The following is a 19,158-nucleotide window of genomic DNA, read 5'->3' on the forward strand; positions in this document are numbered from 1 at the left end:
GTGGGTTGGGGTCTACTTAGAAAATAATTTTTGTATTGGAGCTTTGGTGATAAAATATATTTTTATTTTATTATTAGAAGATTTTTTTGGCTATTATTATTAGAACTCGAAACTCACTTTAGAATTCAAAACTCTCATTTCAGAATCATACTTACAAGAAATAATTTTCCTACTACTTTATTTTTCATCTAATTATAATTATTATTTAGATATTTTACTTATGGTTAAAGTTAAAGAGTAATCATTATGAGTAGAAACTAAAAAAAATATGTTTACACATGTTCTATCGTTAAACAATTTGTAATTATGGATAACAATTGAAATCGTATATTTTTTATAGCGAATATTATCACACTTCATTTGATCTATTTTTTTAACTTTTTCATTTATATCTCTTTTGTATTATCGATTTTTACTGTTATTATTATTTATTATAATTTTATTGTTGGATGACTTGAGAGTTTGATGGGAAAAATATCTCTTCCATTTTCTCTTTAACTTCCTTTTAATCCTATGTTAAAATTAAATAAATCTACATTGTTAATTCAAAAGACATATTAATAAATTTCAATCTAAAAACCGATTGATAAAAACTTAATCTAAAAATTGATTGAAATATAGCTTAAAGATACTTACAAAAAAAATATATCAAATATATTTGAAAGAGAAATTATGGGCTAATGTGAAGGTATAACACAATTAGGTGCCAAGACTTTAAAGTTTTCAACTTAAAAAAAAAAAAAAAAAAAAAAAGGCGCCAGGGCTCAAGGCATCATGCCTAAGACTACACATACACAAGTACTTGCCACAAGATAAAGGTAAAAGAGTAGTGTGGTAATCACTATAAATAGTTAAAACCTTTCAACTTAATTTGAAGTTTTATTTGCCAACTATATCACACTATGTTGGTCAACTATGTCACACCATGTTTGCTAATCATGACATGCTAATTATGTCATGCCATACCATATCTACCAAGCATGTCATGCCATATACATCTTTGGCAAAATTGTGTTTTAGACCCAATTCGGTCAAAAAATCTGGCTTAAGTTTATAAAAATTGTTCATTTAATGTCAAACCTTAATAGAAATATGGAAATTGAGAAGAAGGATGTAGAACTTCAATCTTGAAATGTCCTTAATTGATTACGAAAAAACAAAATTTCAAAATTCAGATTAAAATTCATATCAGAAACTTTTTTTAAAAAATAAAAATAAAAATAAAAATCTTCAAAATAAAAATTTTAAAAAAGGTTTTTTTAATAATAAAAAAAAAAAAACATTTTTGGAATAAAATTGAAAAGATATATATATATATATATTTAATAAAATCGAATTTCCCTTTTTTAATAAATTGAGTTTTTCATTTAATAAATTATTATTTTTAAATAAATCTTTTTTTTAGAATTTGAAATCACATTTTTTAAATAAATTTGAACTTTTTTTTCTTAATTTTTTATAATTAATTTAAATTTTTTTTGAGGATAAAAAGGGAATAATTTTTTAAAAAATATATAAATTGTAATGTTTTCCTAAATAAATTTGAGAGCTTTTTTTAAAACATAATTTTTTTAATAAATATTTTCTAATTCAAATAGAAAGTGGTTTTTCTCAACAAGAAAAGGTTAAAAGATATTTTTGTAAATAACAATTTTTTATTTAATTAAATAAAAAATAATGATTTTTTCATGTCATTATCACATGTATAACCAACCAACTTAAAAAAAAAAAAAAAATCTGTCTCATCTTTATAAATATTTTTGTTTTTTAAAATTTTATATCCTTTTACATATACTCAAAGTCAAAGTCAATTTCAAGATCTAACTGGTCCCAAGCATAACTCTCCCTTGACGATTTATGTTATGTTGTGTCCAACAGCTATATCATGTAGTACCTGCCAACCATTTCACATTGTGTCTTCTAATCACCCAACATCATGTCTATCGTGTACATTTGATAATAGTGGGATAAGGCTACATGCTTTGTTTGAATTTCGGAAACAATAGTTGAAAACAGAAGAGTAACATGTGTTCTCACATTTCCATAACTACCTGAAATAAATCCTATATAAAGGAAAATCTGATGACCCCCTGAGACTGACTTCTAGTATTGTATCAAAATATACTTTCACGAATAGTGTTTTGGGGAAAAGTAGAGATCCCTATTCTACCTAAGCAACACAAATAAATCATATTAGCAGGGAAGATGTTCATATATGAGAAATTTATTTAAATATCATTATTTTTTTTTTTTAGAAGATCATATGGAAAAGAAAAAAATATTAAAGAAAATAATTTTTCATATTTGATTTACATAAAAAAAAAATCAAATATAATTAAAATTAATTAAAAAAATTATACATTTCTATTAATTCTAATAAAATGATTTTTAAAAATATAAATATAAATTTATTGTTTTACTCACTTTTGGTTTTTTTTTTTCCTTTCCTTCCGTTTTTCTTCTTACGTGCCAAATGTTACCCGAATTACACAATAAAGTTAGATTTTGGGTCCTAGTACCAACCCAACCTACATCCATTGGGCCTAGAAGTAGGCCGGCCCAATTTCAAAATGAAGTTTATTTTATATAAAAATCCTTCCAAGAAAATGTCACCGTGGATCCGTGGCGCAATGGTAGCGCGTCTGACTCCAGATCAGAAGGTTGCGTGTTCGATTCACGTCGGGTTCAATTCCCATCTTTTTTTCCCTCCGTTTTCTTTCATTTTCTTTTCCATGCCCTGTTCGATTTCCTCTTTAATTTCCCTAGTCTACCTTTTTATCTTTCTCTACATCAAAATCAAACTCGATCACATAACCCACTCCAAAAATTTCAGCAAAATCCACAATGCCCTCCATTGTATCCTCCTCCTCCCCATCATCTCTACAGCTCTACTCCTCCTCCACTCTCTCTCCCACATTCACTCTCCCTTCCTCTCGATTTTACAAACCCACCCGCCTCCACCTTCCTCCTCGCCCATCCACCACTGTTGTCTCCTGCGTTTCCACCCGACCCAGGAGAAAACCTGGCCCCAAGCCCGATAAATCGGAGGTGGAGGAGCTCGTTCGGGTGCTCATGAAGAATTTCGGCGGAGAAAGGCCGTTGATTTCCACGCTCAACAAGTATGTGAAGGTTATTAGGACTGAGCACTGTTTTCGTCTGTTTGAAGAGCTTGGGAAGACTGATAAGTGGCTTCAGTGCCTTGAGGTCTGTGTGCTAACTCTTTGTCTCTCCCCCATTTTTTTTCTGCATTTTAGTGTTCTGGGTTTCTCAGATTTCTTGTTTTTCTGGTGGGGTAGAATTCCAATAGTTCTTCCACAAGCTGTATAATAGAAATCCCTCTCACCTACTATATCGCTCTGAAAACCAGTCAGTGAAAGATCTGAAAAAGGCATGTTTGAGGTTTAAGGAAGATGATTTCTTGCCTTCAAAACCGGTCTAATTTGGAGAAAATGCAATGTAGCCAACGCTCACTTTTTTTTCACATATTATGTGATCGGAAAGTGAGTTGTTTGTGTGAGAACTTTGGCTTGGTCCCTGCTCAATTTCATCTATATTATGTGTTAGAGAGTAACAATGCTGCCCCCAAACTTTTCATGCCATTTAACACCACACCCATCTCAGGCTTATATCTAGAGTCAAGACCCCTCCCCCCCCCAAACCTAGGTTTAGGATGGCTGTGATGTAGAGAATGCCATGAAAGGTTTGGTCTCCCACCCTGGACACGTATTGTTTTTTAAATGAGATGACCAAAGATTAATTCAATAATTGGATAAAAGTCAAGGGTCATGGAAACATCATGTTGGGGAGGGATTATTGGGGAGCAAAGGAATGATCTGCAGCATCTGCTTTGGTCTCTTCCTATTTCAGACATAATGTTTCTCTTTTGGTGCAGCAGATGGTAATTTTCCTCATTAGTCTCTGTTTTTCTCCTGAATTTGCAGAGTTAGCCCTACTCTGCAATCACTTTTTTAACTACCGTGGGGATTACTCTCTTCACTTTTGTTGTTATTGGCTGGGACATGCTCACATTGTGTGCATCCTTGGAGTGCTAAGCTGCTTATAACATGAGTCATGTTTGTGTCCATGTTGGCAGCCATTAGATTGAATGAAAAGGTTGCTTCATTTACATGTCCTACATTCAGGTATTCAGATGGATGCAGAAACAGCGCTGGTATATTGCTGATAATGGTGTTTACTCAAAGTTAATATCAGTTATGGGGAAGAAAGGCCAAACCCGGATGGCCATGTGGCTCTTCTCTGAGATGCGTAACAGTGGGTGCCGCCCTGATACTTCTGTTTATAATGCACTCATCACCGCTCACCTCCACTCCCGAGATAAATCCAAGGCATTGATTAAAGCTCTTGGGTACTTCGACAAGATGAAGGGAATGGAACGGTGTAAGCCCAACATTGTTACATACAACATTCTTTTGAGAGCTTTTGCTCAGGCCCAAAATGTAAATCAAGCAAACGCTTTGTTTAAAGAGCTCAATGAGAGCATTGTTTCCCCTGATATCTTTACATTTAATGGTGTAATGGATGCATATGGGAAAAATGGGATGATCAAAGAAATGGAATCTGTTCTTTCCAGGATGAAGAGTAATCAGTGTAAGCCAGACATTATCACTTTCAATGTACTGATTGATTCATATGGCAGGAGGCAAGAATTTGACAAGATGGAACAAGTTTTCAAGAGCTTATTGCGGTCCAAGGAGAAGCCGACACTGCCTACCTTCAATTCAATGATTACAAACTATGGGAAGGCACGGCTTAAAGAGAAAGCAGAGAATGTTTTTAAGAAGATGACTGATATGGGATATGCCCCAAACTTCATCACATATGAGAGCCTAATCATGATGTACGGGTTTTGTGATTGCATTTCAAGGGCTAGAGAGATATTTGATGAGATGATGGCGTCAAAGAAGGAGATGAAAGTTTCAACTCTAAATGCTATGCTTGAGGTTTACTGCATGAATGGTTTACCCATGGAAGCAGACCTACTTCTTGAGAGGGCACGCAAAAATAGACCGTTTCCAGGTTCCTCCACATATAAACTCCTCTACAAGGCATACACTAAGGCTGACCAGAAGGAGCTTCTAGAGAAACTGCTGAAGTTAATGGACAGTGATGGCATTCTGCCTAATAAGAGGTTCTTCCTGGAGGCTTTGGGAGCCTTTGGGTCTTCGCCAGCAAGTCAAGAGTCTGCTGGCAGCACAACTGGCTTGACAAGGCCACGGAATAGTGCAAAGACATAAATGGAAATAGTTTGCATTTGGTCTACTCTTCTGATCTCTTTCAATTAACTTGATTCAGCACAGAACTGTAGTTGAAATGAAATGCCGACTGATAGGTTCAGCATCAGGTTACTGAGCTTCTGAGCTGGTTTTTTCACTGTTTAATCTGGTATGCTGTTTTGCTTTCCCCTTAAATCCTCTTTATTGTGAATTTTCACTCACTTGTTGCTTTTGTCTCTAAACTAAAATTTGTCGGTTTCCAAACTTGCAATGATGTTGTAGCCCATTCACTTCAACCTGAAATTAGATATGTTTCACTTTTGAGGGTATATTTTTTGGAATAGCTTCACCCTAGAAGGCAATTCTTGCCTTTAAAGGCTAAGAAAGCTAAATGCAAGGAGATAGAACTCTCACTGCATGTCTGAACTTATCGTGATTCAGTTTCTACAGTTCCGAAAACACCCCATTTCTGAAACAACCACCAAGGTTGCACAGATTATCATTAATTCCTCAACCTCTACCTTGTTATCACTGAATGTTTGCTTTTATTACAGGTATGAATAAGGCCTTCCGAGATGCTCTGAGCTCGAATTTTCAGGCTACAAAAGACATTGTCTGTAGAGGTTGCAGGTTGCTTCATGATTTGCTAAGATCTTTATCAATTGAATAACAGGGTCATGGCAAAGAAAATCCATGGCAGTTGTTGATGTGAATTGTGGAGTAGAGAAAATATTCGGTTATTTGAGTCATTGCTTGCTAATCTTCCTAGTTAGTTCTCTGTCTTGTTATGCTTGCAAGCCCACATCAAGTCAAACAGACGAAGGGTTTTCAATGAAGTTGAATGGTAAGATGCCGATGCATATTTTGTATATGTAATGTGAATTGGAATTTTCACATAGCATGGGGTGTTCTTAACACTATTCTTTAGAGCATATAAATAAAAAATAAAAAAAATCACGTTTTAAAAAACCAATTTAAATAATAATTCAAAAGATGGAGAGTGCACAAAAGTTCATAAAACATATTCGAAGAATGGCCGAAGAAAATCATTTTTTATCTGTTAGTTTCTAATTAGAATTTTGTTCCTGAAAAATGGGAATTGTTTTTAGAACTATGCTACTTTAGAAATCGTTCCCATGTAAGTTTTGAAGGAGAGAACAACAAATTTTGACTGATGTAAGGTTTTGTAAAAGACTCCCTCGATGTTCAGCAATAGGCTTATCACAATTTACAAGACCCGAGTACCATCTTTTTTAACTCTTCTCAAAACCAAAACAAAAGCAACGGGGTAATCTAAATGCAAAGGGAATATAAAAAAAGTCACAGGCTTTCCTCAGATAATGGTCAATATCCATACATACATACAAGCGTCTTTGTCATGGTCATTGAATCGGATGACTAGAACTTGTTTGGAGGCCCAATTTCTCTACAATAGCTATAGCACTTACAGCAAGAAAGAGCAAATAATCATACGGATCTTCAGAAATTAGAACCCTAGAGGAACCCTGGAATACAATTTTCTGATAAGAATCCAGTACAAAGCCAATGGTGCGTTAGAAAATGAGCAGAATTTGATGTATTGCAATCACCAGTAGCAACGATGTTATTTTGAACTGCTTTTAGTTGGGCGGTGCAAGAAATTCTTAAACCATATTTGAGTAATCGAATGATTTGTAGCCAGTCAACCTCTTCCGACTCTGCATTTAAGCTTACATATTAGAAGAAAACCAAGACAAAGATTATCGGTCTTTCAAGGATGCATACCCTTGGGGTGCGTTTGATATTTAGGAATAGAAATAGAATGAAGGTGAATCAAAATCTTGACAAGAATAAGATTTGATTTTTATAACCATGAATTTTTTATTCCTATTTCCATTATAAATAATAAACCAAACACATTAATGAATGAATAGGAATGAAATTGATTTCTCATTCCCATTCTCTATTTTTGGTTGTATGACGGATGTACTTGAAATGGTAAGTATGCCCCTCGGTGACCAAAGATATTGCTTACCATGTATTGCTTCCATGTTATCTTCCTTGTAGAGACCAAGAGGAGAGCCATGGACTGAGAGAAGCATCTCACCATGCTTAGGCAGCCTTAGGGTTTTGGGTGTCATTCCAACTGACAACCTATGGCTACTCACCTGCAATAATTATTAGAGTTATTAAAGTCACTTCCAGCATTTTCATACACTAACAAAAAGAAGACTTCTCAGAAACCAGAGAAATCATCAGCCAATATGTTCCACTGAAGCTATACAACAAATAACTAGGAGAAACTGTATTATTATGTTGGACAGGATTAATGTCTGTGATGCACAAATTTCCTAAGGCTATACTTGATTCATGGAAAGTGCTAAGCAATGAATTTGGATACCATGGAAAAAGGCTAAGGAGAGAAAAACATGTTAAAGAAAAGAGGGAGGAATATACAAAAAGGCTTTCCTTTGTATTTTCTTTGAAAAAATGTCGGGAAAATATGGGGAAAGTGCATTCTTCATAAATTTATTTTTTTCCCGTGGATAATCAAACAAGAGAAAAATTTTACAATTTTTTCATATCTTTTTCTTTCTTTCTCTTGTTCCTCTCTATCTTCTTTCCTTTGAACTTTTTAAAACCAAACATAGCCAAGATTCTATTCTTTATTCTTGTTACATCAGATTACATTCACTATTTATTACCACACATCTTTCTGTTATTTTCCTAAAATTGAATATTTCGAGAAATCATAACTTATAAAAAAATACCTTAATTTGATTATGAAAGCATACTGGCATAAACTTTGGCACACTGGAAAGCAGGCAACAGGCAGGCAACAGGCATACAACAGGCAATCCCAGAACTGACTTCTAGTCATATTAGATAGCTCATTAAGGGTATTATGAATTTCATCTGACCCTGGACACATCATCCCCCAATACTAAACAGATGAAAAAAAAGGACATGCTGAAATGATTAAGAAGCTACAAACCCCAGGAGTTTGGAAAGCATCTTGCAATCCCATCATCTGAGTTTCGGATGGCTCCTCCAAGACCTATTAACAGATTCAACACAAATTAAGATATCAGAAAATTATATTTTTTTAATATCAATAGGATGTTTGGGTTGCACATTTAAATACATCGTTTCTCTCTTTAACATTAAAAGTGTGTTTTAGTTAAGTAAATAGAGACAAAGGCATGCTTAGTTGGTTGGATATAGCATGGGACAAGATAAAAGATAAAATATATGTTAGGTTGACAATGGCATAGGATTAGTTATCTTATTACTTATTATATGTCATGTTTAACGAAACATGAGATAGGATAAGTAGTATAATATATTATCCAACCTCTTTTTATATTCATTTTACATATGATATGATAATTCTAAGTTAAGATATGAGAAATGTATATCCCAAAGGTCATAAATTGATTCTTCTCTTTCATTTTCTTCAGTTTTTTTTTTCAATTTTTTATATTACTCATTTTTCAAAACAACAAAAAATTGATTGAATTAAAATTATAGTTCGAAAAAGAAAATAGTTAAAAAATTTTAAAAATACAATATAAAATAATACTAGCATTATTCAATATAATATTATATACATACATATATACACACACATAATGCTATCATATATCTAACAACATAATTTTTTATATATCTAACATCTAACAGTATAATATAATAATTTCTATTTTTTAAAAAAAAAATATTTTAATCATGAATTTTATTAAACAAAAAAAAACCGCTTACTGAATTATTAGTTGTAGAACAATTTCCAAATAATACTAAATATAAGAGAGATTTTATAATTTTTTTATTGCAAATATCGAATATTGAAGCACAACATGTTTTCCATTTCATTTTTATTTCCTCATATAAACCAAATATAAACATGGTAAAACATATCTCATTGAATATAATATCCAACAATACACATCCTGTTGAAAATGATATTCTAGGATAAACATATCATATCCTATCTTATTCTGTCACCCAAATGTGCCAAAATGTATTTTAAGTACTCAAAAAACATATTTCAATGTTCACAATAGAGAATATAAAAATCATAACTTCCTTTCCTATTAAACCCAAAGGGAAGACTGATTACCATGAAATATGCCAGCCATCAATTTGCTCTTCTTCAACCAAACAACACTCGAAAAGAAAACATATACTGATAGGAAAATTTGCCTCACAATACCAAAGAAAAAAGCACATCCAAACACCATTTAGAGGAAATAAATGTAATAAAAAACACAGGAGAACATACAAAGTCTCGGATCTGCAGATTATCAGCACCTAGAAGGCTCGTTTTCACTGCCATCATTCAAACAACTTGTGTGAGATACAATTATTGCAAGACATTCAAATTGCATGTCTTCTATACACTAGAGAAGTTCATAAATACTGCTTTGCTTGAAAATTCAAAGCCACCAAAAGATGGCACTGCAGCAGAGCAATCAGGATAAGCTATGGACATCTGATGCAAAAGAGCAACATGCATGTTTTCCCCACCAGCATTTCTCATTGCTTCATCCTTCCATTGCACTTCAAATTGTCCTTTCCCATTTTGTACTACTTCCAGATTTGGAAGGTTTTCCTTAAAAAATTCAAGAACAGGAGTCCGTAGCTGTTCCTTTTTGAAGTATGAACGGAGCAAACGCAACCTTGTCCGCAAATGTTCAGACTCCACATCACGAATAGCCCTAATGGCAGCACTTTGACGTTCAACTGTGGAAACAATAAAGAATCTTTTACCCAAAAAGAAAAAGGGAGAATAAGAATCACTTGTGTTAATATCTTGATGAAAAGATAGCAGGGTTATACCATAAAAGAAGTGGATAAAGAAAAAAGGCACACACATAGAGCAAGGGGAGGCAGGGTTCTTATAAACCAACTATTGTAAGCCAATGACACAATGATCTTTTGCAGCACTGAGAGGGACCAACTAAGGTCTTGTAATTGCATTACTACGCCATGCAACAAGATGATATCATATCGTTAGGGATGAAGTAACTTGAAAAGTGAGTTGATGCCACTTGAGAGAACAACTTTAGTCTGTTCAGTTCTACGCTCCAAACTTGGAATGCTTGGTCAGCATTCTTCCTTCTAGTCACGTGGTTTGCCTTTGGGACCTACTTTAAAGCTAAGTTGAAAAGAGCTGTTACAAAACAGTTCAAGGGAATATTATTGAGGCAAGAGAAAGCATGCTTGCACAAAGGAGAGAGACTAACTTCTGCAGCACTTTATACTCCCTGTATACTCTGGGTTGCCTTTCTTGCCCATTTTTAATATATTTCTGTGCGTTTATCTATCAAAAAAAAAAAAAACTTCTGCAGCACTTTATCCAGCCTCACAATCTATCTTGTCTCAATCTTTACCATTCCATTTTTAGTTTCAGAAATATCAAATAATTACAGAGATTATAATTAGAGGCTGGAACAACTCATATATTTTCAACTTGATTGGAGTTGTGTGTATTATTCTCCCTTCCTTTTTGGGTGGGGTATGGATGGGCAAATAAAAGAAGCCTAGAAAAAATAGAAGCAATAATCAAATATAAAGGGAGTTGTGCATAGAGCACTCTAACCAGTCACTGAAAGAGATGTTTCTTAGGACTCTTTTTGGGTGGTCTAGATTTCTGTTAGGGAATCTCAATCTCTCTTTTTTGGATTTTATTGATGGCACAGGAAGGTGCTATAAAAGTTAATCAAATTTGGTCAGAATTAGGAAGATTTTTTATTAGATTTTAACAAAGATCTAGGCTTTTTTTTTGTACAATCTGGTAGTAGGGTCACTTTGGTGTGGTAATTAGCCTCTATGTATGTTTTTCTACAGCATCACATTGAGAAGGAAGCTACAAGCTTTAGTGGGAGAAGATGGATTCAAGCCTGAGGTCTGGGAGAAAAAATACAACATTGAAACAGAAGCCATTGCTACTTCAGGGATCAAAGATGGAACCATCCCTCACCCACCCAAATCCCCTGCCACCTAAGTGATGCCTCAAGGGCAGATGGCTTGTTGTGAAAATATAATAGGGTTTTGAGGTTTTAAGCAAAAAGCCTTTTTGCACCTTTTTATAATTGGAGAAAATGGTTTCACCTTGAAAGAAGATTTGGAGCACAGCCGACCAATTCAAAAGTAGCTTTTCTTTGCCTGGTTAGCAACTCAAACATATTTTAACTAGTGAAGACTCAGAAACAAAGGTCAATTTATGCCAAAGCACCATATGTGGTAGGGAAGACACAAATCAGTCATCTGCTACAATTTGGTAGCCCAAGAGCTATGGTGTTTACTAATTGCTTTCCACTCTAGTTAGGTTGTTGGTCAAAACTGTCCACCGCAGAATTTGAGTTGGTCAGACAAGTACTAGCATATTGTAGGAGCCTCCTTAACTGAAAGTAAGTCCCTTTGTCCTTTAGTTGATTTTAATGAGCATAATCACTAGCACAGAGTTCACTTCTCTTAAACTGTAGATGTTATGGAAGATAATTGCTTGCATAGACATTCATGAAAGGACAATTATCAGAGGATATCTGTCTTCACTGTTTTGATTTTTGTACAGTTTTTTCTTCTCTCCAGTTTGGCTAACTTGCTTATTCATGGGGTTTAACCACTTAACCCTGCGTTTTTTGGATTTCAATATACCCACAATTGCTCAAAAAATAATAACAAATAAAAAGAACATGGAGGTATATGCTAAACAAGCTTGTGAACAAAAGAAAAGAAGAACAAACAGATATGAAAACATACCTTCTTGGTCAATCAATGAGTCTTTTCTCTTTTCAAGTTGGGGTTCCTTTGCATTAGCATCATTTATGTTGCTCTGAGATGATGCGGCAGACTGCTTTACAGTCTTCTTAACCCTTCGTTTTGCCATTTAAAATGACAAATGTTGCATCATGAAATCCTAACCCAGACTGCTACTGTTAGATGGAATTTCTCTTTGTAAAAGAGACATGCAATAAAAAGACATCCACTGATGAGCCTTAGCTTAACACCTGAAGCAACATACACGTTTAAAAGTGTGAAAGAGATTCACATTGATGCCAAAAGAAATATCAGTTTAATCTATCAAATTGTTAGATGTCAAAAGAAATAAATGTATGTTACTGTGGAAGAATTTCAGAAAAAATATATAGAAACCTCAAGAAACAGCAATTTCTATGCAAAAATTGAACAAAATAATTTCAGAAAACATTTTGCTGAAAGTTGAAAAAGAAATTCGAAAATCCAACTTCACGGTTTGAAGAGCTTCTTCACGGTTCAGGTGAATGATTCACAAGATTTTTTTGTCAAAATAGAAGCTTTGAACATCAATAAAAAGAGAATCCCCACAGAGTACGGCTCACAAACTTCCCTCGGAAAATGAGAGATCTCCTTCTTCTCCGACAAATAGAGGCTAGGGTTCAAGCCTAAAACAACATAAAGAACAAAATGCAATGTCTCATTTTCTTCTCTTTCCCTCAGTTTTCTCTGGAGCAGACAGAACCTCAAACAAAACCCTAATTCAAAAACTGTAAAGAAAAAAATACATCCGCCGCCCAAATAAACACATACAACTAAAATCAATAGATTCAGAGCAGAAAAACAACTCAAATTTAGAGGATCACCCACGTTTCTAGAAGTACCGGTCCAATGCCGCCGTCGCCGGAGTTGGCTCTAGGTCGCCTGAGATGACTCGGATGAGATGAGATGCGCTGCTATATGCTTTCAAGTCCAAGTGAAAGCAGCTAGTTAGAATTTCAATTTGAAATTGTTCTTGTGCGTATTTACGATGAACTAAAAACGCAGCGTTTTGAAGGGAGAAAGAAACGGTGAAATGTAACGCGGAGAGTTGTCCAATTGGCCGTGCTGGGCTGGCACGACCCAATGTTTAACGGGGCATTACGGGCCAATGTTCTGGGCCGGTACGTCCCACTTAAAAATCAGGCCGGGCCAAACCAAATAATAGGCCCGCGGGCCAATCATGCTGATGGGTCGTGTTGACGGCCATGCCGGCCCACGACCCATGGATCACTTACTTTGTTAAGAATTTTAATTTAATTTATAAGTCATTTTTTCTTTTTCTTTTTCAGTATTAATGAAATTTCTTCTGTTACTTAAACATCTCTAATAATTGTACTTTTTTTTATTTATTTATATTTATCATGTTTATAATTGCAAAATCTATAGAAATGTTAATTTTTTATTTTATTTTATTTTTTAAAATCATATTTATATTTAGACTTTTTTTTTAATCCAAATGGGTTAGCAAGACGGACATGCAAGATAGTACGACAGGTCATCTCCTTAGGCTTAGTGGCCCGTTCCAGCCCAGATGCTACAGTAAATGGGCTCTGTCAGTGGGCCACTCCTCACCTTTTTTCTTTCTTTTTTTATTTATTTTCTTTTTATCATATTTTTATTAAGTTTTCCTTTAATTTTTTCAGAAATCAAGTAGAGTCGTTTTCCTTAAAATATCATAATTTTGGTTAAAAATCTCTAAAAATACTTTTTATCTCTAAAAGACTAAAAGTCTTATATAATAAAAAATAATAACTTTTTTGAGGAATCACCTGGAAAGACAATTCAATAATCACTTCAAATTATTTTCACCTAATAACTTGAAAAAGTTTTTGGCTGATAAGAAGCTAAAGCAAACAGCTCCTTAATTTTTTATTAATAAAAAAAAAAGGCTCAAGCGGCTGCACCCCAATGCCTTCCCTTCGTTTCCCGCCATTTTAGTTCTTCAAACCCCCTTGTCCTAAAATCTAATCATGGATTCAGAGTCTCCAAAACTCCAATTCACGTAATTGTCTAGAAAAATTTATGGAACAAAGCTTCTTAATTGATCTTCTGGCTCTAGTGTATTTTATCGGATTGGTCTCTCATGGAGACTTCAAGCTCACAAATTCTCACCTCTCCCTCAGATCCGTACACGTCTTTCCTCCAAAGAAGCCTCAAATTCAAAGACCCGTTTACCGGAAAATCGATCCATGCTCGAATTATCAAAGCCGGGCTTCACCTCGGCGTGTTTTTGATGAATAATCTCATGAATTTTTATGCTAAAACTGGGTTTATTTCTGATGCCCACCGCGTTTTCGATGAAATGCCTGTGAAGAGTGTCTTCTCTTGGAATATTATTCTGTCTGGGTATGCAAAAGGGGGTCGGCTTGAGGAGGCCCATCGCGTTTTCGAGGAAATGCCTGAGCCTGATTCTGTTTCATGGACCGCCATGATTGTGGGGTATAATCAGATGGGTCAGTTTGAGAATGCGATTGGGATGTTTCGGGAGATGGTTTCAGATGATGTTCCACCTACCCAATTCACACTTACTAATGTTCTTGCCTCGTGTGCCGCTGTAGAGGGTTTGGGCATTGGGAGGAAGGTTCACTCCTTTGTGGTTAAGCATGGGCTCAGTAGCTATATTAGTGTAGCAAATTCCCTTCTGAATATGTATGCAAAGTCGGGTGATCCAGTGACGGCAAAGATTGTCTTTGATAGGATGAAATTGAAGAGCACTTCAAGTTGGAATACGATGATTTCATCACATATGCAGTCCGGACTGGTTGATCTTGCTCAGGTCCAGTTTGAGCAAATGATTGAACGGGACGTGGTTTCCTGGAATGCAATGATTTCAGGTTATAATCAACATGGATTTGATCGAGAAGCACTGGATATTTTCTCAAAAATGCTTATGGATTCTTCTTCGAAGCCTGACAAATTTACCCTTGCAAGTGCTTTATCAGCTTGTGCCAATCTTGAGAATTTGAAACTTGGTAAACAAATTCATGCTCATATTATCAGAACAGAGTTTGATACTTTTGGAGCAGTTGGAAATGCTCTGATTTCAATGTACTCAAAATCCGGAGGGGTTGAAATTGCTCGAAAGATCATAGAGCAAAGGATGATTTCAAATCTTGATGTAATAGCATTTACAGCCCTCCTGGATGGATACGTGAAGCTCGGTGACATAAACCCAGCCAGACGGATCTTTGACTCATTGAGAGCCCGTGATGTTGTTGCATGGACAGCCATGATTGTAGGGTATGTGCAGAATGGCTTCAATCAAGATGCAATGGAGCTCTTCAGATCCATGATTAAAGAAGGGCCCAAGCCAAACAACTATACACTTGCAACCATGTTGAGTGTCAGTTCAAGCTTAGCCTCTCTTGATCATGGGAGACAAATCCATGCAAGTGCCACAAGATCAGGGAATGCATCATCAGTTTCTGTGAGCAATGCTCTAATTACCATGTATGCCAAATCTGGAAGCATCAATGATGCAAGGTGGGTATTCAATCTGATACATTGGAAGAGAGATACTATTACTTGGACTTCCATGATTATTGCTTTAGCCCAACATGGTCTTGGAGAAGAAGCCCTAACACTGTTTGAGAGAATGCTGGAGAATGGTATTAAGCCTGACCACATAACTTATGTCGGTGTTCTTTCTGCCTGTACACATGTGGGATTGGTAGAACAAGGCCGAAGCTATTATAATTTGATGCAGAATGCACACAAAATCATACCGACACCAAGCCACTATGCTTGCATGATTGACCTATTTGGGCGTGCCGGATTATTGCAAGAAGCACATGCTTTTATAGAAAATATGCCAATTGAACCCGATGTTATAGCTTGGGGTTCCCTTTTAGCTTCTTGTAAGGTTCATAAAAATGTGGAGCTTGCAGAAGTTGCAGCAGAGAGGTTGCTTCTCATTGAACCTGAAAACAGTGGGGCCTATTCAGCCCTTGCTAATGTCTATTCTGCTTGCGGACAATGGGAAAATGCTGCTAATATTAGAAAGTCTATGAAGGATAAAGGAGTCAAGAAAGACCAAGGATTTAGTTGGGTCCAAATAAAAAACAAGGTTCATATTTTTGGCGTTGATGATGGACTTCACCCACAGAGAGATGCAATCTATGAGATGATGGCAAAAATCTGGAAGGAGATAAAGAAGATGGGTTTTGTTCCAGACACAGAATCAGTATTGCATGATCTGGAAGAAGAGTTGAAGGAGCAGATTCTTAGTCATCACAGTGAGAAGCTTGCCATTGCCTTTGGACTGATATGTACTCCAGAGAATACTACCTTGAGAATCATGAAGAACCTAAGAGTCTGCAATGACTGCCATTCCGCCATTAAGTTTATATCCAAGCTTGTGGGCAGAGAAATAATTGTGAGAGATGCTACTCGTTTTCACCATTTCAAGAATGGTTTGTGTTCTTGTCGGGATTATTGGTAGGAGTATGGAACTGGAAAAAGATCTGTTGTTCAAGTACACAGAATTAACTATTTAGTATTTATCATCAAAACATGAATGATGGGATTTAGCTTTTGCTTGACCTGGCATCTACTTTAGTGGACTTCCCAGTGGAGTTCCGATTCATGGGCATTGGTGGAAGATTCTGGGATAAGCTTGTTGGTCTTCTTGAATCCTTAAGAAAATGTAATTCTTTGCACCACACCATTGTAGCCTGGAGAACATACGTCTGCAACCTGATTCTCAGGATTTTCTCAACACAGATGTGAACCATCATAAAGATGTCTCTGCACGCTGACACCTCAGTGCATGCCTTAGCCCCCACAATATTGAAAACTGGTATATGTTTCTACTGTCTTGATAGGACATGATCTTAGCTTGTCCATGTTTAAAACAATTAAGATGACAATGCCCATAACTTTTCAAAGGTCTCTTTGTTAGCAAATGGAAATGGTTGGTCAAATTTTCTTGATCTGATTCTAATCAACCATATATTCTCATCAAAGAGTAATTTGAGATGATGCATATGTATTTATCAACTTTTACAACAAGTAAATAAAGCCAGTTGCTCTATACCCCTGTATCCAATAATTCCAGAACCTTTCTCACAGAAGCAATGGTACAATGATATTATTGATCTCACAAAAACATCCTCTGCTCTATGCTAGGAATTTCATTCTCATTTCCTAGCATACTTATCCAAATAAGCTAGATCTCACAATGATCCTATTAGGGTAACTATGAATTAGTTAAACTGATGTTAAAAATTTAATTATGTGCAAGCAGAAAGCGAGGACCTCAAGTCCAATGAGTGTGTAGTGTATATTTTTTACATTCCTAAGTTAAGCAAATGAGAATGTCATTTTCTGATACATACATGCAAGTCAAATTTATTTTTATATTACATGTTTAGCAAAGATTAATATATCCATTGGCATGTTCTTGTAAATTGTAGATTCAGTATCCTACAAATTTTTTTATTATGTTTTGTTTGTTCTTATCTTGTTCATGGTGCCCATAGTTGCTGCTGTCTTCCATTTACTTGAATACTCTCATTGGGCATATATTTGGATTGTTTTCTAATAATTTCTTGTTGCAGTTTGAGTTCGTCCATAGTTCAGATTTTTCATTAAGAAGTAAGTATTGTTTAGAAAAACCGATAAGGTCTATACACTTAGCTCTTTTGTTGCGGCATCTATGGAAATCATGGACCCATCATGAAGTTTTAATTTGTAAGAAATTTTCAATTTCGAGTTAATTTTGAACATTTCAAATGCTTCTCCAGTTTTGATCATATGTGCCAAAAGATTCCCATGTCCTTATCATTACCTTGAAGACTTTTGTAGAACAAAATCAATGAGAAAACTGAATCATAAACATCCATCACGCAGGTTGCTTTTTTCTGGGGCAGCAGTACTGAACTTCTACCCTCCTGGTAACATCACGGTAACCGTTCTACTCAACTTTATATGAATAACCTTGTTTTCTATGACCTTGGTTTTGATTTTGCTTCTGGTAACTTTGTCTTTCAAAGCCATTTTTTATTTTCCTTCTAAAGATTCTTCATGTTTTATCTTTATTATCAAGACAAAGGCATGGTGAAAAACTAACCTAACCTGCCAATGCTGAGCTTCTCAGCCTTTGTCCAGACCTCAGTTGCATTTCTTGTTTTTTATTTATCTCAAAGAAATGCATACAAGCTTGTCTTTAATTATAGTATTAGATGAATCGAGCCTTTCTCCCTACCATGTGAACATAAAAAATAAATAAATAAAAGAGGAGAAAAAAAGACTCTGACATCAACCAGCAGTTATGGGATGTTGTATTTGCCCATCAGATTTTTGTCAGTTTCTGAAAAAACAAAACATATTTCCCTGGAAACTTGTTTCAGAATCTCAATCCCATGCTTAATTATTTATTCTAGCCAATTCAACTGCTTTGGGGTTCATTATATGGATCCCATCCCTCTAATCCATTCTATATCCAGAGCCATACTTTGCTTGTTTTTCAACATATTCTCATCCATTTCATTCTATAGTCATCCCAATCTCTTCTAGTAACGTGTTGACAGCATGTATTTCATTCGTTTTTCCTATCCATCATCTTCATTTTTGTCTTCATCATTTATACTTGAAAGTTTTGTCATATAATCATCTTTCTATGTTCTTGCCATTTGTTACATTCCCTTAATCAGGATGCATTCTTGCATATTCCAATGATTCCATCAACTAAATTTCGATATTTTTCATATAGAACCTTGTATGTTGGGTGTTGACAAACAGGGTTTTCTTCTTTACCTGTTAAACAGCTAGAGATCTCAACTTGAAGATCCAGTTGGAGATGGTTGTAAGAGTTCTAGAGATAGCCAAGCCATTGACCATTTGACATAGAGAACTGTAAAGTTGAGGTAATGGTAATCACAAACAGAGACAATGATAACTGAATTCCAATTTTGATTTTGATTTTTTTTTTTTTTTTGGATTTTTTCATTCAAATTATAAAAATGTCGAAGAACAATTTTCAAAAATTATTCTCAAAAACTATTTTGCAGAACTGTTTTTGAAAACAATTACCAAACAAGCCTCCCACCAAAGAGGACTAAAGACTTATTGGAAGACAGCTAGAGAGCATAATTTTCTTGGCATTTGTTAAGTTTCCTAAACTGTTTTTAACACAACTACTCGT

The 19,158-nt window shown here is 35.1% G+C and overlaps 3 protein-coding genes and 1 non-coding gene across 5 annotated transcripts; 3 read left to right on the forward strand and 1 right to left on the reverse strand.

Annotated features, from left to right (window-relative positions):
* Positions 1–2,616: 2,616 nt before the first annotated feature.
* On the forward strand, positions 2,617–2,688 carry TRNAW-CCA. Its single transcript has one exon. It is a non-coding gene; the product is annotated as a tRNA-Trp (tRNA).
* A 60-nt stretch (positions 2,689–2,748) lies between these two features.
* LOC117918606 (pentatricopeptide repeat-containing protein At4g39620, chloroplastic) lies at positions 2,749–6,130 on the forward strand. Its single transcript, XM_034835368.1, has 3 exons — positions 2,749–3,204; positions 4,143–5,403; positions 5,789–6,130. The coding sequence occupies exons 1-2, from the start codon at positions 2,845–2,847 to the stop codon at positions 5,253–5,255; spliced, it is 1,473 nt and encodes a 490-aa protein (XP_034691259.1). The 5' UTR covers positions 2,749–2,844; the 3' UTR covers positions 5,256–5,403; positions 5,789–6,130.
* A 413-nt stretch (positions 6,131–6,543) lies between these two features.
* Positions 6,544–12,986, reverse strand: LOC117918607. Of its 2 annotated transcripts, none has more exons than XM_034835369.1 (7): positions 12,843–12,986; positions 11,979–12,226; positions 9,637–9,956; positions 9,496–9,546; positions 8,209–8,271; positions 7,249–7,381; positions 6,544–6,931 (listed from the first exon to the last, which is right to left on the reverse strand). In XM_034835369.1, exons 2-7 carry the CDS (start codon positions 12,103–12,105, stop codon positions 6,729–6,731), a joined length of 897 nt encoding a protein of 298 aa, XP_034691260.1. In that variant the 5' UTR covers positions 12,106–12,226; positions 12,843–12,986; the 3' UTR covers positions 6,544–6,728. The 2 variants fall into 2 exon arrangements, with proteins under 2 accessions (XP_034691260.1, XP_034691261.1); XM_034835370.1 differs by having other exon boundaries at positions 9,496–9,541; positions 9,632–9,956.
* A 936-nt stretch (positions 12,987–13,922) lies between these two features.
* On the forward strand, positions 13,923–18,948 carry LOC117919029 (pentatricopeptide repeat-containing protein At2g22070). Its single transcript, XM_034836053.1, has 3 exons — positions 13,923–16,812; positions 17,865–17,919; positions 18,782–18,948. Exon 1 carries the CDS (start codon positions 14,098–14,100, stop codon positions 16,453–16,455), a length of 2,358 nt encoding a protein of 785 aa, XP_034691944.1. The 5' UTR covers positions 13,923–14,097; the 3' UTR covers positions 16,456–16,812; positions 17,865–17,919; positions 18,782–18,948.
* Positions 18,949–19,158: the final 210 nt, after the last annotated feature.

This window comes from Vitis riparia, chromosome 7, assembly GCF_004353265.1.
Source record: "Vitis riparia cultivar Riparia Gloire de Montpellier isolate 1030 chromosome 7, EGFV_Vit.rip_1.0, whole genome shotgun sequence".
NCBI classification, from domain to species: domain Eukaryota; kingdom Viridiplantae; phylum Streptophyta; class Magnoliopsida; order Vitales; family Vitaceae; genus Vitis; species Vitis riparia.

Excerpts from the sequence above, each read along its gene's own strand:
- LOC117919029 (XM_034836053.1), top strand. The coding sequence starts at position 14,098 with ATGGAGACTTCAAGCTCACAAATTCTCACCTCTCCCTCAGATCCGTAC.
- LOC117918607 (XM_034835369.1), bottom strand. The coding sequence starts at position 12,105 with ATGGCAAAACGAAGGGTTAAGAAGACTGTAAAGCAGTCTGCCGCATCA. Across the intron at positions 9,547-9,636 it reads GCTTTGAATTTTCAAGCAAA|GCAGTGAAAACGAGCCTTCT; the intron begins GCAGTATTTATG and ends GTTTGAATGATG. Across the intron at positions 8,272-9,495 it reads ATCTGCAGATCCGAGACTTT|GTCTTGGAGGAGCCATCCGA; the intron begins GTATGTTCTCCT and ends ATCTGTTAATAG.
- LOC117918606 (XM_034835368.1), top strand. The coding sequence starts at position 2,845 with ATGCCCTCCATTGTATCCTCCTCCTCCCCATCATCTCTACAGCTCTAC. Across the intron at positions 3,205-4,142 it reads AGTGGCTTCAGTGCCTTGAG|GTATTCAGATGGATGCAGAA; the intron begins GTCTGTGTGCTA and ends TCCTACATTCAG.